This window comes from Aplidium turbinatum, chromosome 2, assembly GCF_918807975.1.
Source record: "Aplidium turbinatum chromosome 2, kaAplTurb1.1, whole genome shotgun sequence".
NCBI classification, from domain to species: Eukaryota; Metazoa; Chordata; class Ascidiacea; order Aplousobranchia; family Polyclinidae; genus Aplidium; species Aplidium turbinatum.
This window is the reverse complement of record NC_137473.1, coordinates 19,086,763-19,110,127: the sequence shown is the minus strand read 5'-3', so window position 1 is coordinate 19,110,127 and position 23,365 is coordinate 19,086,763. Positions and strand designations below refer to the sequence as shown.

Genomic DNA, 23,365 nt, shown 5'->3' with positions numbered 1-23,365 from the left:
GCGTCAAAAGCCTCTACAAGTATGTGAAACTACCAGGAATAACCTATCAAGGCTTTGTCCGTTCGAGGGTAAAAATTTAAAAAACAAAACCAAAACCAATTGAACTGATATCGTTGAGTTGAGATGGCATTGTTTTGACTTTGACAGAAATTTTAGTTTTTATATGGCAACTCTGCAGCAAAAAGTGAGAAAAATATGTTGCTTTTACTTTTTTCTACAAACATAACAAAATTTCAGGTCGATTGTCCGCAGGCCTATATTGCTGTGAAGTCTTGGAGCACGAAGACCTCTTGCTATTGGTAACCACCAAAATTTGCAATTTTTTTAGTGCAGCACAAATGTTATTTTAATGAGCTTAAGCAGAAATCCACCTGACTTAATTGCTGTAACAATTGATGGCGGGGCAAAGAATTCGAATGACTATTTACGGTATTAGTGCAAGCAATAAGCTACACATGCATTGATGACTTTGGCGCTTTTGTGATATGTTGTCAATGTAATAAATAAAACAAATTGTAGAAGAGGAGACAACTTTAAAAACAGTTTGATTAAAGTTATATATATAGGGGTGTTGTGACCTTGCCAAATTTTGAAGTGAAAGCTGTCTTTGAAATGCGTTGCTTATGGTAAATGTGGTAGTAAGAAGTAAGGGTATTACTGTAGCCTAAGAGTTATATACTTGATCTTACCATTTGTTTATTGATAAGCTTGAGTGCTTGACAAACTGAGTTTTTGGGCAGATGATTTGTAATGAAAGTTTGAGGTTTCATTTAAAAAAGTCACAGTGGCTATTTTTACCATATATTTTGAATATAGCCTCAGAGACTATATGCGCCTGTTCACTTAAGCATGACATTTTCTCACCTCTTCTCTCGACAACAAAAAAGCTGCATTTATAACCTCTAAACTTGAACAATGTTAAGGTGAATGTTGATTTTGTGTCATGGTTTGCTGGTACCATATGATAAATTTAGGACCATGACTGGTGGTTAGCAGTTTTACTGTGAGAGTTTCTTGGATATGAAACCTGCACGTCTACCGCCATTGCACGCTTCAGAAAAGGTACGTATGTTGGTTCAAGCAATATATAAAGCTGCAATATTTGGTAGTAATTGTATGTTTACAGTAACATCCCAGTTAAGTTCGCATCCATTTTTTAAGTTTGCAAAAATATGACAAAATCTAGGTTCAACTTTTTCAGTAATTTATTGATATGTGCATTGTGCAAGTAATCATTTTATCAAACTGAGAGTTAAACAAGCAAGAAGCAACATTGCAATGCTAAAATTCACAATTTAAACATAATATATCATGGATGGTCACCTGATGTGTTTTATAGGCTAGGCATACTCTCTTTTGCGATACGCTTCCAAAACCACCTGCCTTAATTTTCGTTGAAAGTGTTCGAAGGAACTTTTCAGTTTGTTATAATCATCTCCTGCTTGAGTTTGCACATCTAGACACAACAATTGATCTTCAATTTCAGGAACTTTGTTGTAACGCACAAACCCATCAAAAATGACATCATTCTTCGTAGATCAGACGATCTGTGCAAGCTTCGGTAACCATATTACCACTCTCATCTTCTGACCACATCATTTGTTGCTAGCATTGTTTCCAACACCTCATTGATGTCATTTAAAATTTTTAGCAAGAACTTTTTGTTGTGTTGATCATCATCATGCACCAGGGTTGAGAAAAACCCGGGTTTTTTTAAAAAAGCCCAACCCGCCCGGGTTTTTTTAAAAAAACCTGGTTTTTTTTGGTTTTTTTTGGTTTTATTGGTTTTTTTAAAAAAAGAGTACGGTAGGTTCATGCTTATTTCACCTCATAACTACTTTTTACGAATGAAGTGCCTTTCACTCACAGTACATGCTTGCATAACTCAATAAAATAATCCACTAAATGCTCTGAAAGAGCCATGCGTTAGAATCCAGAATCTGTAATTGGTAAATAGCCTCCTAAATTGCATTACACATCATATATACAGACTACAGTAGAGTAGTACTTTCACCAGTTTAACTATAAGGCTTTCTTGCATAAATGAGTTTTAGTGTAGTATACACAAAGTGACATTACTTGATTTTTGTGTACTGTATAATATCCACTGCGTTTTCAGTTTATTCTTGGAAATTTACTTCACAATCACATCCTTAAGTCCTAATTTAAAGTTTGTTTTAAGTGCTTTGTAGTGTTTTTGTTTATTTTTTTAATTTTCTTATAAAAACTGGACAAATATGATGCTCTAGGTTTTTATATGTTTTTTTTTTGGTTTTTTTAAGTAGGTTTTATTAAAAAAACCCACCCGGGTTGTTTTGGGTCCGGTAAAATACCAACAACCCTGTCATGCACTAACTCTTCTATAGTGCTTTCGTCTATTGGAATATTTACTGCTTTAAAGCTGCACAATAGATTAGCCATCAAATCAACTTCTTCATCAGCTCCACCACTCAATATTAGCAATTCAGCCTTGTTGAAAGCATTCTTTATTGTCGCATCCGATATGGCGTCCCAGGAAAGCTTGATATATATATTGAGCTGCATGTAGCATATGAGCATTGAGCAGGGTTACCATAAGCAACACCTGCTGCTCCTCTTCAAAGCCTTTTTGCTTGTTCTTAATCTTTTCATCAATTTTGTAAAAATCAAACACATCTTGAAATATTTATATATATACATCTTATTTTAGTACTGCAATAATTTCCATGTCACAAGGCTGTTTCCAACTTTTGCTGTTGGGTGGAATTATGTTTCTAACTATGACAGCAGGAAAAGGGGTTTACAGGCATTAAGCCTTCATCAACTAGAACTAAAGCTTGATCGATATCACTTTTTCAGGCCGATACCGATATTTATGAAATTTTTAGACCGATACTGATATATCAACTACGAAAAATTTGTTCCCAACAAAGTTATTAAGCAACAAACCAGTCCAAGAAAGTTTATGCATTGGTTGCTGTAATGGAAAAATCATTCTTAACACTAATCACAAAAAAAAGAAAGAAGCAACTAAATGCAATACTGTTTTGTGTTCAATTCAATAATGAAAGTTCAACAGTTTCAAATTGTAGTTTTAAAAAACATAGTTTCCCAGCATTCACGCCAAGAAGAGAACATCTTTTGTCATCATAAAGCAGTTCAGCAGTGTTGAACACTCATTTGCTAGGGACAGAAGTAGCTAGAAGAGTTCCCTTCCACGTGCACAAAACAAGACATTTGAAAACATTTGACATCTTTACAAACACGTTTGAGCAAGTTGTGTTTCTTCTAAAGGCATGTATGACTAGTTTTGAGTGTGCTTTTGCTAAATAGCCAATACAATATATCGGCTACCCCTGATATCGGCCGATAAATATCGACTGACCGATATATCAGTCGAGCTCCAACTAGAACAAGACACAGACAACATGAGTGCAGAAACATGAACTATTAAATTTGATGAGGACAGGGAATTCAGGGATGTTAGGAAAAACTATGTTGATGGTGTTTGGTATGCCAGGCCTCGAAATTCCGGCGGTCATGGCGGACATGACCTCCGGAATGACCTTGAATGTCTGCCGAGGCCAACTCATTGGTCGGTCATAAATGACCGCCGCAACATTCTTGACAAAAATATCACATTAGAGTGGCATGGTTAACGAGTTGATGGCAAAAGTAGCCATTTTTACATCATTTCAACGCCTTGCAATGTTGCCTTGAAATAAAGTTGTCTGAACTTTTCGGCAGGATATGTATTCTAATTTTAACAATAAGGATTATTGCGTTACATTGATCGTTTGTTAAAAAGAAACGTCACAGAGAAGCAAGTCTCAGCTGGGTTCCGCACGTGCTAAGGCGAATGTGGTGACCTTATTCACCCTGATACTGATAGAAATAGAATTTCTGCACAGAAGGGAGGGTGGTGTTAGACTAACACTATTGTGTTAGTTAGTTAAACACTAACACTACTGAGGGCTAACACTATTGAGCCACTAATGCGCAATTGTCTCTACGGTCCTGACATGGAGATTTACCACCCCGCGCCGGCAATACTCGCTTGGCACAACGATTCTATAATGCGAAAACCACGGAATAAGTGATCGTAGTTGCTTTTGTAATAAGGAAATTTGAATTGTTGTTTTCAATTGTGTTTATTGCGTCATTACACTACACGACTGTCATTAAGGCACTGATCTATTTGCAAGCAATCTGCTCCAGTACATTTACTTCAGGGTCGGTTAATTAAGCCATCAACCATTGCAGAGTCATTCTGTTGTAGAAAATCTTCTTCTACAAACACGATTACACAATACTGTAGTGTGATTTTGTGCAAAATCTACATGTAAAAAATATGTCCGGTTGAGATATTAAATGTCTGCTGAAAGGGCCAGTCCGGTAGGACATGCATGACCGCCGGAAAAAAGTACAAATTTCGAGGCCTGTATGCCCAATTGGATGATGAGGAATGCCCTAATGATCAATGTGTCCAGCTTTGCTGATTTAAGCTGTGTATTACGTTCGTCATAATACAATTATTAAACGCGCTGTGAGGCATAACTACTAAGTTTGCAGCTACCACCTAAGTTTGCACAAACTGCTCACATTCAAGTTACAAACTTAATTGGGATATTACTGTAATAATATATAGTTGCACTTTACGTACTGTAGCCTATTGCACAAACAACGTATACTATAGTCACTTCATTTAACTCGAAACCTTTGATTCAAGCATTTGTTTTTGCTGCATGTTATCTTCATGTACATTGTACAAGGTATGACAAAAAAGTAATGGGACTGCTGTGATAATTTAATTTTAACACTATTTTTCCATGAATTGCAAATTGCCTCTTCAAAGTAGTTTCCTTCCAAGTTAATGCACTTTTGCATTCAATCCTGCAATCACTTGACAAACTCCTCTTCTTTGAGAGGATCTTGAGGTCCCTTGTCACTGGAGATGAGAAGTTAGTTCCTTTTAGAAAATTCTTCAGTTTAGGAAAAAGCCTAAAATGGCAGGGTGCCAGATATGGGGAATATGAAAGGTGGTCGAGAGATGATATTTGTTTTTTGACCAAGAGCTGCCTCACTAATGGCGTTGTGGGCAGGTGCATTGTCATAGTGAAGGAGCCATGAATTATCACTCCACATAGCTAAGAAGTTGTGTTGCATAGTGAAAAAGTGACTTACCAATTAGCATTGATCCAAGAGCATGGCGGATACAGTACCATAAGTACTGTTACTTTTTTGCCACACCTTGTAGATTGATTTGCTGTTGAGGTAGGAAATAATGCCATAATGTTGGGGTGCTTGTGTTCCATGTCCATTTTTGCCATTTAGATTTAAATCTGCTAATTTTTCAGGCAAAGTTGGTCCCACAATTGTTAGTATCTGAAAAGCAACCAAGTCAGGAACAGCGCAGTGAAACCAATGTAGCTTCAACTGCTGGTGGTAGTGGTAAGTATATATTTTGGGAATGTAGTTGCCAATCAGTGTTACATTATGCTACTCGAAAAATTGACCCTAGCTTGTAACGTTTTAATCTATCTAGTACATACATGATATAACAGCAACATATTGTATAATATGTGAGGTGAATTTGTGTTGTAATTAATGTATTCGTCAAGTGCAAAGTTTTTGCAACTGCTTTATAATCAGTTTTACACTTTAGATAACAAGAATAATTGCAACTTAATCTTGCAGGATCCGTGAAAGAAGCAAACTTGACAAAAAGTGACTAAAAATATCAAGAAAACTGTTGTAAGGCTTTACTGCCACTTTGACACTTTGTGGCAGAAAGCTGGTTAAACAAACTGTGCTGTTCTTTTTGCCTCGTTTCTGTACTTTTGACACTTGAGGTCTTTGTCAAAGACATGTAGCATCATGAAAAAGAACACAAATTAATTATACACAATCATTTATTTTTTATAGGTTTAGAAAGTTTTCCTTCTTTGTCTACGACCAAAGAAAATGTGCAAGCAGTTACAAACAGACCAACTTCTGAAAAACGCAACAAATTTGAAAATGTTCCTTTCTTGTCAGAAGAAGATGCACTCAGTTCATCAGCTTCATTAGGCACTGATAACTTTGATGATGCAATTCCCCCACCTACGCCTCCTAAACTTGATCTCATAGCTCAAGTTGGAAATAGTGGCAAATTGAGAAGACCTCAGCAATCTCCAAACTGTCTCCATCTAACGGTAACTCGGATTGTGATAAAGAATTTTTTATTCTCTACAGCTGCGATTATCTTGTTTTGTTGGACATGTCAATGTCATCCCTTTAAATAATTATAGAGATGACTGTTAATGATTAAAAGTTCAAAGTGAATGGTACTTTGAGACCTTCAGAATTTCGAAGCAAAATGATTGTATTTTACCATAGCAGTCAATGAAATTTCTTTAGAATGTGTTCTTGCTATCTTTGGTATATTTTGAAAGGCAGATTAGTTACTGCATGGTCTCAAGAGTGACAGAGATAAAATGGGTTATTTGAAAACTGCTGTATAAAGTTAAAAACTTATTCCTCGAAATGATCAACAGACTCCAAGATCAGAGAGCAAAAGCCGAAGTGCCGGGGAGGCATCATCGAAGCGATGCACCTCCTGTGAGCAACCCACTCCAACCAAACCGCTTGTTCTCTTCACATACAAGCAGTTTAGGTATTTTGTATAGGCCTATTAAGTCATTTCAAATTTATATTGCCCATTTTTTAGAAAATGATCATTGTTTTAAAAGTTATATACTTATATATATGTCATTTTAGTGCTCAATGTCAAATAATTTTTGAATTGACTAATTAAATTTTAAATTTTCCCATATCAGATGAGTATTACTAAACAACCTAAGTTCCCGAGATTTAATAATCTTTTTTTTTTGGCCACAAGAGGCTTCCAAACTTGAGTAGGATCCAAATTAAGCAAAATAAGGTAATTAAAATTGTTACAGAAGCATTTGAAATAAAAACGAAATTACTGCCACTCTATTAAGATAACGGTGTATTGAATTTGTTCAAATTTTATAATAACAAATAACCGGAGAACTTCAAAAATTCATTCACAACAACAACAACACAACAACAACAACTATACAATATACAATTATACATTCGTATAACACCTGACACTCAAGTTCCAATTCGCTTTACACCCAACAAGCAAATGCCCAATTATTTCAAAAAAAGTTTACAATGCATGGAAATCAAGGTATGGGACAATTTACCCGCAAATATAAACACATGAAAAACGGCTACAAACTGTTCAATAAAACCTGCAAAAATACTTCTTCAGTATTATAAGCAAGAGCTGCTGAAGCGACAACCAATAACCTACCTGATTTCACCTCCAATGTCATTATTATTATTTTTGCATTTCTTGCGTCCATATTCTTTTTTTTTCTTCATTGTGTCAATTTGTCATTTAAAACGCAGTACTTGTTTTCGTATCCGTTTGAATGAGAGAGTGCGGACTCGATGACCTCCTATGCTTTCTCAAGGCTACAGTGTTTTGCACCTCCTCGTTGGTGCACAATTGCACACTGTATGTTTTTTTATGCACATTTGTTTCGCATCCAAACAATAATAAATGACCATCTATCCATCCAAACCGGGTTGAATATATAAAAAAAAAGTGAAAACTTTTCTTGTCTGCTTGTGATCAGTTTCTAGTACTTCATGGTTCGGTTGTGCTCCAGTTGTTTTGTTTATTTTTAGAATTGAAGTTGAACGTTGGAAAAAGAACAAGAAAATAAATCGATTGAAGGAATTTTATCGAACAGCATTTGAATCCTTTAAATCTATCAATGAAACTTTTAAAAAATCAAAGTCAGTATTGTCATATCTTTTACTCGCTTACCGTATCATTGTAGTTTTTGTTTACAGAAAGCATGAGGTGTGGTAGGTACGCAAATCACCTAGTGTCTACGTAGTTCCTAGACACTGGGCCTTGAAGACTTTGATCCATATATAAAGGATATGTGTTGCCAGTTGAGTACAAGGTGTCCTCGCAGAACATAGGATTGCTCATCACTTGTTGTCAGGCAGCAGCTCTCGCCACATTGCAAATATATAACCTGACTTGTTTTCTTTCATTCGGGCTTGGTTTCTTAATTTATTAGTTGTTTAATGGCCAGGTAAAGTAGGGTTTATATATAGTTGTTTTATGTCATTTACTCATATCTTGACAATTCAACAACAGCCTCTTAAGCAAAAAAGAAGAGGTGTAAAAAGCTAAGCAAGGTTATTTTTTGTGTTAGTTTAAAGTACGTTCAATCACGTACCAGTTCAATCATGAACATTTTACCTGTTTATTATTGAACTGACCCGTGTGAAAATAAATTGGTTTGTATTACAAGATATGTAATCGAGTCGTTCATATCAAGTATTGTTGTATTGTAGGTTTGACACCAGTCCGAAGAAAGTTCATTTTCTTGATTGGGCAAATAAATGACTTTTTTATCAATGTCTTCCTTTGTGAACTGTTGTTAAGCAGCTTGATGCAGCAGTCAGCTTCACTGACCGTAGATCCAGTTTTGCCTTTATTGAATAATATTTTAACTAAATTGGTTTTGAGAACTTTTTTATACTTCAGACCGAGCTGCACTGCTTTAGGCCCAATAAAACCCCATCAATTGCGCCAGGCTGCAAGTGCAGCAAGCTATGTGTGTGATATCAATTTACAACAGAAGTTTGTTGGATTTGTTCATGAAACATTGCTGGAAATGGTAAGTGAAAAGTGAGAAAATAGGGTTGAGTTTACTTTAAAAAAAACTATCTACGCCAAAAGGCAGCAAATAATCGTAACAAAACCCAACGTCCCTTTTTTGTAATCATTATATATAAAGTCTGTTCTCAACTTCTAAACCTTAGTGGATAATGTGAGCAGACTTGCAGAGTGCCCTGTTAAGAACTCAAGAGGCCCTTTCAAGCTAAAGCTCAAGTTCTCTTTCATTGTTTTATTTCTTCAAGTAGTTCTTGATCGGCTATTGTGCTTTTTACAAGTTTCTTTTTATAGTGATCTTGTTTAATTTATGTTATGAAACATTTGTTTCAAGGAAAAGTAATGTGTATTTTTGCAGTGTCCGTTTTGAAATGAAATTTGTTGAACTTTGTAATTATTCCTATTTTTGTGTCTTTGGTGCCTTTTACAGTCGGACATGTGTATGTGTGAGTTTCAGAAGCGAAAGTTTCAAGTGGCAGTGGCACTGCAATCTTTGTTCATTTTATTTGGCCTTATTTCTTTACGTTTTGGATATTAATATTGTTAAAATATCTTTTTCGTCATAGCCGAATTTAAAACGGAGAAAAAATGTTCCAAGTGTGCTCTTCAAGATGAGACATAATTGACCTTGACGGCGAAGAAAGTCAAGGATGTTATGCTTTTGATAACGTAATCGAATGTGGTAATGTCACGGCCATCAGCCCTCCGTTCATAAAAATTAAAATATTTTCAGAGATTTCAGTTTCTGTGTTTGATCGCATTCAGCTTATTGAGAATAATTTGTTGAAATAAAAATTCGACATCTCCTGATTTATTTTCAGCCAAAAGAAATCCAAATGACGTTGCTGAAAGGGATCATAAATTGCTTGCTGAATGAATGGAAAGGGTAGGGACACATTCTATTGTTCAGTTATCGTACTTGGTTGGTTTGAATGTTGATCTTCGGACTGAGAAAGCCTCTGAAAAGTTATTCCTTCTAGTTTGAGGCTATTATTTATTATTTTAGTTTCGCATACTTGCAGAGGCTTTGAATCACTGACGCAAGGCCGGTTACCATGGTCACCAAGATTGACAGCTAGTGAAGTTTCCACTTGTTGTCTGTGAATTAATCCATCCACTAGGTGCCGCTGAATGAGGATCAGTCCTGAAATGCGTTGCTCAAGCGCACACCCGGAAAGCCGAACCAGCGCCGCTTGATCTGGAGTCGGGCACGTAACCACTGAGCTATCGGCGCGGACAAATTTGACGTACACATTTTACCTACGGTGGCAGTGTGCGTGTGTAAATGAGTGTTGTGCACTCAGCAGTGACGTATTACGGTAACGAAATTTTTTCGTTTTTGTCAGGATCATTGCCGGTTTATGGCGTTTTGTATACGAAGTCTTTTATTTTTCAAACACAAACCAATTTATTAGTTTAGGTAATTTCTTCAAGCATAGTGTTTATGTCGCAATGTGTATGGTTTACTTACTGTGGCACAAACCTATGTCCTATGCCCCCTACTGAGACTTGAGGTTTGGGAATTTCTGTTTTAGTTGCCTCAACAACATTGATGACAGGAGAATGTCTAGGTTTTTGTTCATGGGCTGTTTTGTGTGAGAATCTGAACTTAGCCTATCCGGTGCCACTCTAGGTTTAAGTATTTTTTAAACTAATCTTACCAGCTGTCGAACGAGAGTTGAAGCCCCAGCACATCCTTACCCACTTGGTTATTCCGTGCTTGTGTTGCTTCGAAGGAGGATATCTGAAGCGATATGTTGTTTGTGGACGTGCATTTGTGCCACCTATATTGGTACAATGTTGTTGTTTGATCTCCAGAGAGAAGTCGCAATCCGACCTTCGTGCATATTTTGTTCTTCTGCAAAATCCAATATTCGGCCGATTGGAAGCCTACCGGGTCTATGCTCATTTGCTCCGACAAGTAGCGACATTGAACGAACGTGATCAATATTTAATGACACATTGGTTAAGAAGGTAATGTTGGCTTTTGCCCGTTAATCAAACTTCTATCTATTTGATGCAGCGTTTTGTTGGGTCGCGAATATCGAGTTTTGTTTTTATTCCTGAGAATGGCTCGAAAAAACCTCGACTTTGTTTCTAAATTTGAAATTGTACTTAACTTGATAGCATTAGTTTTTCCCAAGCTTTTGACCATAGCAGTTGCTAGGTAGCTCTTGTAGGCATGAAAAGTTTTTTTTTTGTAAAGAATTAGTGAACCTTATGCATAAAACGAAGTTTGGTAGTTTGTTTCTAATGAATTTGCATTTTAAGGATAGTAGCACCTAACACGAATCTTGTCTTTGACCTAAAGTAAAACGCGAACAAGGATAAGGAGAACTGAACTTAAAGCGTGGCTTGGTCTTATTTACCCATTGGTAACTCTTGAACTATTTTTGAATATCCTCAACATCACGTTTGTTTTATTATTTTTATATTATAACACATGTAAAATCTTTTTAGTGTCAGGCTGACTGAAACCTAGATTTCGGGTGATTTGAATCCTGCAGGGCGTATTTTTTGTAGATTGTCTACTCAAAAGTTTCGTCATGTGATTGGTCGATTGCATCAATTTGTGACGCTTCGCCTCTTTCCTGGCCAATCAGACGATCTTCCTCCGATGAGCGATTGCGGCTGGTGGATTCCTTCTGCTGTTAAAGTCTTGTCTTTGTTCAGTAAGCGCCATAACTTATTGCGTTAGCTTTTATTGAATTAATTCGTTAACAAGTTTATGGTTGTATACAATTCTGATTGTATCAATTGTGTTCAGTCAAGTACTTCAACGAAATATTTCAGAACATACGCAGTTGATCAGACATGGCTGCAACTTCTTATTCTCTGTGCATATCAGTCCGGTGCATACATTTTCGTAAATGCTTTTCATTTTACTTTGCATTGATGAGATAAAATTACTGTTCGAAATGATGTGTGTTTGCTTCTAACGTGTTGTCTGTTGTTGCCGTTCAGACAAGGCAAACAACCTGATGAAGCCCCGCATGGTCTCCTTCCGTGAGTTTTACAACCACACGCTCGACCATATTGACGTCATGGCCGAATTCCGGCAGTGGGAAAGTCCCGCTTCACATTCAGGGTAAGAAACGTGTTTTATTAGTAATTACTAGGTGTGTTACTAGAAATGTGAGTCGTCTTTTTTGTGTAAAAAAACATTTAAAAAAAATGAAAATAAAAAAACGATTGTTTTTATTTTTGCACCAACAATCTGTCTAAAACTTAAATATTTCAGAAAAGCAAAAGTACGAATTTTGTTTCAACATTTGTGTCATAGCAACTGGAAAATAATAAATCTTTGTCTTGTGCTTGAGATTGTGTGTTTACTACTCTAGTTGGTTTTGTGCTTAACAGCTTTTTTGTTCAGGTTCACATTTTGTCAGTATCCATTCACACTGAGCCTAGTGTCGAAGTTACGAATCTTACGTCACGACCAGGAGAGGCAAATGATTAGATGCGCTAGAGATGAACTTGTTGCTTCCATAAGAAGGTCAGTGCCGTGTGTGTGAGGAAATAACATGCTCGACGGTGCTCAAGTCTTTATTGGAACGTTTCGTAGATATCACATTATCAAGCTTTGGACGGCAGCTTCATAATACTCTGTAGTTCACCGTCATTCACGTTTTAGAAATGATTTTCTCAGTTGGTTATTATAAAATTACCAGGCCTGATAAATTCCAACCAAACAAAACGAAACAATTGCTGGTAATCCAACTGCAAGGCTCATTTTGCTGTGTATTCAATCTGTCTTTTACACCTTCCTGTGCAGACGGCCTACCCGTAGACCCAGCGTCAACCAGTTATTTCTCAACATATCTGTGCGAAGACAACATCTGCTTCAAGATTCCCTGGAGCAAATATACGGGTACGATGTTAAGCATTTTCTTGATATTGTATCACATCTGTATTTGATCTATATTGAGTCGTATGCGTTATGTTAATCTGATCAACATGCCGTGGTAATGCACATGATAATTCAATGCGGTGTTTCAGCGGCATTGTACTTCTTCACGTGCCATGCCAACTCTAAACCTAAGTCCAATACGCGTTGTCTTCATTCATTATATGCTTGCTACCGCATTGCCACAATGTTGTTCGGCTTGGCTTTGGTGCATGGAAGAAAGTGACATATTTGTCAATAAATACAAAGGTGTGCTCTCCGGGTGTAATCGATGGCATGTTTCTGCCGCACTCAACTTACATGAATAATAATGTTTTTTTATTCTAATCAATTACTGGGTTAAAAAGTTAAGCCACGTGAACTGAACATGTTTTTTTCACTCGCACTGGATATTAAATTGTACGACATATGATTACCCTTGTCTACATGTCCTTCGAATCGAATTACTGAAAATGTGATAAATAATTGATGAAACAGGAACAGAAGCCAGCTGAAGAAGAAACTACGTGTTGAGTTTGTGGACGAGCCCGGATACGACATGGGAGGCTTGACAAAAGAATGGTTCTTGCTTCTTTTGAGAAAGGTAACTTTTTTGTGAAACTAGCTCGTGTTATTGTTTATGTCTGCTCTACTGATCTACGTAGACTATTAGTTGCCATGATATCACTGGTTGAATTAACATGACAGTCTGGATATTGACTCCGAGTATTTTATTTTAATGAGATGTTACGTGCTTTTTCGGAACTTGCTGACTAATTAGAGCAGAGTTCCCAACCTTTTTGAGCTTACGGCACCCTAGAGGAGAGAAAAATACTTTGTGGCACCCTTGCAGCAGTTTGTTGGAAGAAACTTTAACCGTTTCATACCAAACACTTTGAAAAATGGTATTCATCACATAGCTTCTCTGCTTGACTTTTAGCTCTAATGCAGTGTGGAGAAAAGTGACACGTTCGCTTGTTATGTCTTTAGGAAAGCAAATTAATAATAACAACATCAGAAACAGGGTTGTCGGTATTTTACCCGACCCAAAAAAACCCTTGTGGGTTTTTTTAAAAAAGCCCACTTAAAAAAACCCAAAAAAACCCATAAAAAAACCCAGAGCATCATATTTGTCCAGTTTTTAATAGAAAATTAAAAAAATGAACAAAAACACTACAAGGCACTTAAAACAAACTTTAAATTAGGACTTAAGGATGTGATTGTGAAGTAAATTTCCAAGAATAAACTGAAAACGCAGTGGATATTGTACAGTGCACAAAAATCAAGTAATGCCACTTTGTGTATACTACGCTAAAACTCATTTATGCAAGAAGGCCTTATAGGTAAACTGGTGAAAGTACTACTCTATATTGTATTATTTACCAATTACAGATTCTGGATCCTAACGCATGGCTGTTTCAGAGCATTTGCCTAAATGGCCATTGGCCACGCAATTGCTCATCCATTAGTCATTACTATATAAAATATATATATAAATGATAAAAAATATTTAAACGTGATGGCATAAATGCTCCTTGCCTTCAAATCTAAAGCAAATGATGCAATAATGTGATTTCTATTTTCTACCACGGTAGCATCAACTTGGTATAGAAATCATTGGATGATGCAACATCCAACTTGATCTTGAAATTAATGGATGATGCAACATTCAAGCAACAACAGCCCTAGTGCATTATTTTATTGAGTTATGCAAGCATGTACTGTGAGTGAAAGGCACTTCATTCGTAAAAAGTAGTTTTGAAGTGAAATAAGCATGAATCTTCCTTTTTTTGCATCTTTTTTAAAAAAACCCAATAAAACCCAAAAAAACCCGGGTTTTTTTAAAAAAAACCGGGCGGGTTGGGCTTTTTTAAAAAAACCCTGGTTTTTCTCAACCCTGATCAGAAATCAATATAACTGAAGTAACACAGCAGTTTTACTTGGAAAATGAATGCCACTCTGAAACGGCATTTTGAAAAGAAAGCAAAGCAGGCTATAGTTTAATTATTTCAAAGTCAGTGTGAAATTTGTTCTTAGTTTTGCATTAAAATCCCATTTAACATATATCTGGGTGCACATTCAATGAAGCTACTCTCATTTCTTTCTTTCTTTCTTGTAGCCTTTTAATTTTTCTGTTTTGATGTTTGTCAAAATGAAAATCCAATTTCTTATTGGTATAATGTGGAAAACTGTAGTGAAATCACTAACGCCTTGTCTCCAATGCAAGGATATTTATTTCGAATTTTTATCCAGAACTTATGAAGCACCTTCCTGTGTATCAGCTTCATATTTCCGTCGTTACGCATATCTGTTAGTTTGTCTCCCTCTTTGAGGTTCAAAATAACATGAGTCCGGTGATGAAAATGAATCTCTTAGCCATGCATTATTTTCTGTTCACATCTTTGGAAAATAATTCTTAACGTTTTTAACAAAGATTCGAAATGCTATGTAACTAATGGAAGGATTTCTTTGTTTTTTGTTTTGGAAATATTGAAGATAGATAAAAAATGGATTTGAGAAATAGTTTGCGTCATCCCAGAGTATTATAAATGTCATCCCAGGTGCTGCGGCACCCCGGTTGGGAACCACTGGATTAGAGAAATACTTGTATTTTTAGGCTGACAAATCATCTTTAGAAATATTTACAGCATTTTGAAAACGTGTTTTCACCTATTAGGGCGCATCTGTGGGCGTAACTGCGATTTGGCATTACGTTAATAACACATCAAAGTTTGTAGGTGCAATTAACATTTCTAAGTGCTGCTAGCCACCACTCCTCATTACATCGGAGGAAGGGTTTACGCAGGTAGTATTCAGTCGTTTCCACAAACTTAATTGCCAAATGATAATTACAAGACATGTCTCGTAAATTCGCGAAACGTGTTTTATTAATACGCTATTGGCGATCAAAATATTGACATAAAAAAAAGATCAGAACATTGATTTAAGTTATAATATCGTTAAAATAACGAGACTTTTGTCTCAGTACTTGTCTGGTTACAAAATCAACTAACATGGTACATTTCACTGAGGGCGATGTTTCACTAGCTTTCCGATACACGACTTTGTTACTTTATTGTCATGTTCCCGAGTTTGTTTTTTTTATTTGTGTTTGTTTTAGTACATTGTCTCAAATTAGAATATTGTAGAAAATACTTAATAGTCCATTTACGTTGTTGGTGATAATCCACAAGGCGTGTCTGTGCAGTCTTGCGATGCATGGATAACCATTTAAAATTGATGAGTGAAAGCGAATATTTCAGGTTAGACTTAATAACACTTTCATGCATTATTGATTTCTCATGACTGGCACGACCGCCTTGACTGAACGAATAAAAATGATCGCAACGTCATTTAATTTTCTGGTTGGCAGCACACTGACAAAAGCGTTAGATACTCGTCAGTCATATCCACCTGGTATTGGAAATTGTATGTCGGCTTATTACATAACTCGGGTGGACAAAACAATGATATGAATTATCAGAAAGGTCACTAGGTATCGGAAGCTACTAAGTTAGTGTGCTGTTGTTTTGTGCGCTGGAGCAACAATCGGAATTTTCACTCAGTCGATCTCGGTGACCAGGCAATACAGTGACCGTATGCGAAAACTGCAAGGATAATTATTGTCTAATTAATCTACGTGTTCTTTTGTACCGCATCGTATTCACGGTCAGCTGCTATTCGGAGAATCCGATTCGCAGAAATCTCAATTCGGAGACAGCCTTTTTTCGGAGATTTCTAAAATTTCACAGCGGCATCTATTTATTCAAAGGAATTAGCTTATTATAGACGTTAATCAAATAAGGTCTCAGCGAAAAAGTCTCAACTGAAATTTCTAGATAGCGCTACAAGATATCAGCTAATTTACTATTACATCTACCTCACTGAAACAATAACTTGTCGTTTGCATCGGTATGGGAAGGTAAGCACAAAAACCGCTTACTCAAATGATCCCTATAAAGCCTCTAAATAAACAGAGATTTAATCCCCGAATTAGTTTTCTCCGAAAAAAGCTGTCTGTCTCCTAATTGGAATTTCTCGAATCGAGCCATTCCGTCGTATTCACTTAACAGTGCATCAACAAAAAACAAAAATTTAAATTAAACAGTCGTTGCAAATACTTGTTGTTAATCTTGTATTGCATTTGGACTCCATGAAATTCAAAGCTGGAGATTGCAACATATCGTGGTTTTTCTTCTAATAACAAGCATTTTGTCACTAGGTGTTATCACCTGATTATAACACGTTCGTCTACAATGACAAGTCAAGAACCTACTGGTTTGCTGACAACGCCAGTGAAAATTCTTCGGATCTCTTTCTTGTTGGTGTGGTATCCTTCGTGACGTTGTTTGCTCAATCTGTGATACAAACTATTCTTTAAATTTCTGCAGTTTAGACCTATCACACCCCATTGATGATGTTTTTACTTAAGTAGATCTCTTGTGTCCAATTTGTGGTGCAGCGAATGATCGAATTCACCTCAGTGATACTGTACCGTTGACAGATGTATTGTATTGTTGTATTGGCCTTAAAATGCACGCGCTGATTACACTTGCACAAGTTTTAACTGTAAATCCCATTCTCAATTAGACTGATAGCGAGACAGCAGAAATAGATGCCAATTGCCAATCGGCGCGAAGGTTTCTTCCACTGGCAGCTTTCTGCTCTACCTAGCCTTGCCCACCTTTCAACACTTTGTATATTTGCTTACTGAATGCTTATCCTAATAGAAATTCATTCACCTTTCAGTTAACTGTTTTGTTCGGAGGAACCTTAAATTGTTATGGTTGATGCATTTCATAGTAAAATACATGCATCAGTCAGATGCAATTTAAGGCTCCTTCAAACAAAACTGTTGTTTTGTTTACATTATAACGTGTTTACAAATTACATAGTAAAAATAACTCTTTTGTTGTATTGTCTTGTTATTGTTAAGCGTTTCTTAACCGATACCCAATGCAGCTCATGGGGTTAGCAGTGTACAACTGCACTACTCTTGATATAAGACTCCCCTTGGTTTGCTATCGGAAGTTGCTCTCCTCATCTCCTCCATCCATTCCATCACCATCCCACCCAGCTGACACCCTTTCCACTCCAACTTCCTCTTCCTCAGCCACCAGCCAATCGAAACCCTCCGCAAAGGTATCCAAACCACCCCCTAAAACTGCCCCTGTCCCACCTCACCCCCGACAGCCCCCGGGCACTGTACCGGTGACACTGGATGACCTTAGAGGTGTAGACCCGGTAAGTCAATTATTTATGCATTGGTTTAACTATATCAAATCAACATGATCAGCAAGTTAGTTCATATGCAAAAGCTTCTGGATTAATTTTAATGTTTCATTTGTTTAATGTAATTATGCATTTGATATTAATCTTGGCTTTTCCATTTTGATTCATTATTTATATCTCCTACTGGTAACCTGAAGAGATTTTGAAACCAATCTCCCTTCAGGTAGTATTGAATCAGTGACCACATGATTGAGAGCTTATAAGTTCCCAGCGAGCAAAAATACGTCTTTTTGCATGGATGCATCGTCTGCACGTGTTGGCTCAAAGCGAAAAGCACACATTTTCTACCTAGTTGAAACGATGTGAGCAAGCAAATGTTTTCTGGCGACTGCACTGATTATATTTGTTGAACTGTCTTCACTTAAGGACTTGGCGCATGGTCTTCAAGAGCTTCTCAGTTATGAAGGCAACGTCGAAGAAGACTTTTGCTTGACCTACCAATCGTCTCAGGACAATTTTGGAACAGTGAAGACTGTTTCCCTCAAACCTGGCGGAGACAAAGTTCCGGTGACGAACGAGAACAGGAGCGAATATGTCCACAGTTTGCTGAATTACAGACTCAACCAGTCGGTCTATAGGTGGGTAACGGGTGATGTCATATCTTAAATTGAATCACTAAACCTTTGTGAACTTGGTGAAGTTTGTGAAGTCTTAGACTCAACCAGTCGGTCTATAGGTGGGTAACGGGTGTTGCACTGCTAGATGTTAGATCTTAAATTGAATCACTAAAACTTTGTGAACTTGGTGAAGTTTGTGAAGTCTTATAACGTATGGTTCTGCAAAACCTGCGTGAAAATTTTGTGAAAACGTGGTTTACTTACTTCTGGTCGTGGGATCTTCTTCGTTGGAATCTTTTGTGACTATGGTTTACCATTTTGCCAAGACAGAGTGACAATGTTTCTTGGACTACACCGAAAATCAACCAAGAAGGAGCTTATGTGTGCCTATATTTCAATACAATTTCCATTCCAGGCAATTCCTCGCCTTCTACCACGGCTTTCACATGGTCTGCTCCTCCAAGGCTCTGTCGTTTTTGTGTCCTGAAGAGCTGGAGATCCTCGTCTGCGGGAGCAGTGGATTCGATCTTGCGGACTTGAAAAAGTTCACAACCTACCAGGTAAGGGTGGCGTCATGTTGAAGAGTTCATGAAACAAAGACACTTTGTTTAAAGCGACGTTGGTATTGACGCATCAAATATGTGACGTTGAGATGTGTAGCGTTTGAAGATCTAAGATTAAGTAGTTTCTTAGTCCACCTGCAGTATTTTTGTCACGGAAGAGTTATCCCATTGATCTAAGTTATTTTTGTTTCTATTTGGAACATCATTGAAGAAAACATCTTGATTTAACCCTTAACTTAAAAAACTTTTCCTTAAAAGGGGGTGATGGGAATGTTTTTATACGATCGATGGTGGGAGTGATAAATTTCTACATTTGGTATTACTGGCGGGAAATGTGAGGTGTGACTCCTCTGGTAGTGACGTATATACTTCCGGCAGGGCTACACGGCAACTGATCCGACCATCGTGCATTTCTGGGAAGTTTTGTTTTCTTTGTCACGTGACCTCCAGAAGAGGTTCCTGCACTTCTGTACCGGCAGCGACAGGGTTCCGGTTGGCGGGATGCAAGAATTCAATTTCAAAATAATTCGGACTCCCACAGCGCAGAACATGTGAGTGCCATCGATCGCTAGTTTAGATAGAGGCATACGAACAATGCTGGAACGACAAATTTTGCATCCCAGTGCATCTCACTGACTTTCTGTGAATGTGACATGTATCGACAGACATAGAAAGCGTTTTATTTTTGTTTTTTTATGATTAATCTGACCGTTCTTTGTGTTGGAAGCAGTTTGTACGTGCATGATACACTTGCTCGAGTATTACATTTTCAAGCAGGTTTTTAGTAACTTTTGGCAAAGCATTCGGTAAATGATCAATCAATCGGCAGTGGTGTTTCGATTTGTAGCTACCGCGGTTGTACCACCTCTCATTAATCCATTTTTCCACAGGCTCCCGATGGCGCACACGTGCTTCAATCAGCTTCTTCTTCCTCCCTACAAGAGCAAGCAACAACTGGAGAATAAACTCGTGATCGCAATCAGCAATGCCGAGGGGTTTGGGTTAGAGTGATGACATTGTGAACATGGATTTGCTGTTTCCAATAGGCTTCGAGTTTCTACGTCCAACTAATGTTTATTTTATGTGTATACAACGTTTAATTTTAGTTGTTTGAAGTCTTCGTATCCAACTGTTGGATTTATTTGCAGCAAGCAATTTTTTTCTCTTTGATTTGACACAACGTACATTGAAACAATGTCAAAAAAGAACCAGTTTTTCAGCTAGGTTGTATTTTCTCTGTAGATTGGTGTAAGTATATCTTGTTCAAAATTCAATCCGTCGAAAAGCAAAAACATTTGCCACGGAGACTTGTACTGTCAAAGCACCATTGACACACTATGAAGTTTGTCTATGTGATTTTACACTGTTGAAAACATTAAAACCGATGCCTGTAGTACTTGCCCTCGCTAATTTTATTACCATGGAATTTCCATACTAATTTATGTAAAGATAACTTGGTTTAAGCCGTAACTATTGCCAGATCTCTGGTGTCTGCGCAGTCTCTAGTTGTCCCAGTTTCCCAGCTAGCAATTGAGTTCCTTTTTGCGTTGATTCATTGTCTGAAAACGTTGGATCAATGACAATGTCAAAAGGACGGATTTGCTAACTGTGTTCCTATTTACTGTGATCACTTTCTTTGCACTTTTTTAAGTTTTTGTCTTTAAATCCTTGCTTTCAACGTTATTTTACACCGGAACAGCACATGGGGCATCGTACTCTTTTATTGCTGATATTGCTTGACTAGTGGAAATTTGTGAGATTTCAATGCTGTATTATTGGTGGTTGAATTGATGTTTCATTGTTGTTCCTGTTCGAAAAGTATTTTTTTCATTCTCTGCTGACGTCGAGACAATGAAAATAGATTGAACTAGTTTGTTGGAGACTCTATCGTTTCTATGTCCACTTTGCATCACAAAAACGTTTAACCCAACCAATGACATCGATCTTTTTACATTGGTTGAATGTCTGCAGACGCTGAATCAATAGGCTACACAAGCTGTTTTAGTGCTTGGCATGGGATGTTTTGATAGAGTATAAGTGCAGACAACCTGAACGAACCTGGACGAACCAAACTTTTATTGGTCTTGTGGTTGACGAGAAAACCGTATTGCAACTAAGTCGGGTTATTTGACAAATGTCAATACAAATAAAAAGTAATTCTTATTGAAATTTGGCATACGCAAGAAAGCATTAGTCTTACCTGAACGAAACGCTTGTAGAAAATCCTGCCCTGAAGTTGAATGCGCGCTAGTTGTGTTTCTATCTTCACGACATAAAAGAGTTGACTAAGTTGAAATTTGAACCGGCGTCACAATGCCCAACATCCTGACGCTCCTCGCGTCATATCAGCAGGAAGTTGATTTCTCTGAACTGCTTTTCAGGTGCGAGTTTTATATACCAGCGTATTGGTGCAAGTTTTATCGAATGGGACAAGCTAAAACGTTAGTTCGTTGTTAAAATGACGTTGCAACCAATGCAATCCGTTTACTGTTTCTACACCTATTAAACTTTACCAATTGATTTCATATTGTTATCTTTTGTATTAAAATATTGTACTTTTGTTATGTGTTTGTTTCGGTGCATGCGCGTTTTGTGAAAATGACAAATTTCTTGATAAGCTTTCGAATGTTAGATTTTGTTATGTGTACTGTCTCTTGACTGTGACTAAATCCGTCACTATGCTGTTTTCCATCTTGTTGTAGAAATATACATCGTTGTGAGTGGGCAATAGAGTAGCCTTGAAGTCGAGTATTGTGTGAAAAGGTCACCTTTAGCAGTTAATGGGTATCAAAATGTTAGATCATACCCATTTAATCATCTATATATACATTCTTCGGGAATCTGAGACTTTTGAAAATAAACAAACCAAGAAAGCTGAGTAAAAATTGTTTGTGGAAGTTTGAGTTAGAGATAAGTCATATTTTGCGGACTGTTGCCATCAGTCTGACTGTAAACTTGATCGACAACCCGTGTTCTACCAATAGGGAAACGTTACTGTCACATCACGGCCTACTAGAACACGGCCAAATATGTTGCTATTTTGGAAAATTTCTAAGAGTCTTAATATTGTTACTATCCTAGCCATGACAAACCTGTCATTTTCCCACTTACAGATAGCCTACAAAAGTATGTAAAATAAGCAATAGGCTATTTGCATCTACATATTTTTGGCTTGTTTTGCCGGAGATTAGATATGTATGTTAAGCACAATTTATGCAATAGTAATGTAAAATATGTAATATAAATACTTTCCAACCGCACCCTGGAGGTAGTCTCATAATACAGTCGTTAGGTTTTTTGCAGGATCTTTCGCCAATAGATAGCTATATTTTATTTTCAAAATTGAACTTGACGAAAAACAAAACGAACTAAGATTTAAATTGGCACAAGCTTACAACATAGAATCCAAAAAAAATCCTTGATATCGTACGTTAAATGCAACATGCAATCAGAGGTGGGCACCCGCTACTTTTAAAGTAGCGCGCTACCCGCTACCGCTACTTGGGCCAAAGTAGCGCGCGCTACCCGCTACCAATTTACAAAAGTAGCGCGCTACCGCTACTCGGGCCAAAGTAGCGCGCGCTACCGCTACTTTTGTCTAAATGACACTAGGAAACACTCAAGTCCCTAGTGACGCAAATGACCTTAAAAACGAATGTTATCATTCGTTTACAGTTTACACTGTCATTTTAACGTCGTTATAGAAAACACATTCTAAGGGAAATTTATTGTTACGCATCTTTCAAAAACACGAGCATTTCAAAATGAGAGTCACTAAGTCCTGCCCGCTTTCGCTTAAGCACATCTTTTCCAACAGAGAAAAGTTTCTCCACCGCAGCACCGGAAGGAATGGGGGTGTTGTATGAATGAACAGATACGTTTTAACTCGGTATTCGAAAAGCTCAAGGACTTGCTCTTGTCCGAAAAAAAGGCGTCCACAATTGCTGCTTCCTTCTGCACCGCCGTTTCACGGGATGGCGCAAACACTCCAAAAAATACATCCTCGGAGTCATGACTGGTGTTGGTGTCACTCTTCTCGGTATCAACCTGGCTGGATGTCTCCCGCAACAGTCGAATTACATTTGTCTTGACTTTTTCTCGCAGTGCGTCAGCATCATCCGTGGAAACGTAGTGCAGAAATTGTAGCCACGACGTCTTGAAGGAGGGATGAAGATATGATGCCATAACGCATTTCATGTTGTTGAAGTACTTGTTGAATCGTTTTTTTACCCCTTCAAGGACTTTCGCTTTCAACTCCTCACAGGTCACAAGATCACTGATCTCGGTCAACTTCTTCTCGCAAATTGTGATGGTTGGAAACAAGACTCCGTAATACCTATGTCTTGGACTCGCCCTGAAGAATGTCTAAAGTCTGGCA

At 37.4% G+C, this 23,365-nt stretch overlaps 1 protein-coding gene across 1 annotated transcript; it reads left to right on the top strand.

Annotated features, from left to right (window-relative positions):
- Nucleotides 1–922: 922 nt before the first annotated feature.
- LOC145764798 (putative E3 ubiquitin-protein ligase HECTD2) lies at nucleotides 923–21,844 on the top strand. Its single transcript, XM_082576475.1, has 19 exons — nucleotides 923–1,062; nucleotides 5,337–5,430; nucleotides 5,905–6,173; nucleotides 6,516–6,634; nucleotides 7,684–7,794; nucleotides 8,561–8,693; nucleotides 9,511–9,575; nucleotides 10,508–10,663; nucleotides 11,213–11,361; nucleotides 11,654–11,777; nucleotides 12,063–12,185; nucleotides 12,465–12,560; nucleotides 13,074–13,179; nucleotides 16,798–16,905; nucleotides 17,538–17,819; nucleotides 18,234–18,445; nucleotides 18,840–18,984; nucleotides 19,366–19,538; nucleotides 19,878–21,844. The coding sequence occupies exons 1-19, from the start codon at nucleotides 1,021–1,023 to the stop codon at nucleotides 19,996–19,998; spliced, it is 2,628 nt and encodes an 875-aa protein (XP_082432601.1). The 5' UTR covers nucleotides 923–1,020; the 3' UTR covers nucleotides 19,999–21,844.
- Nucleotides 21,845–23,365: the final 1,521 nt, after the last annotated feature.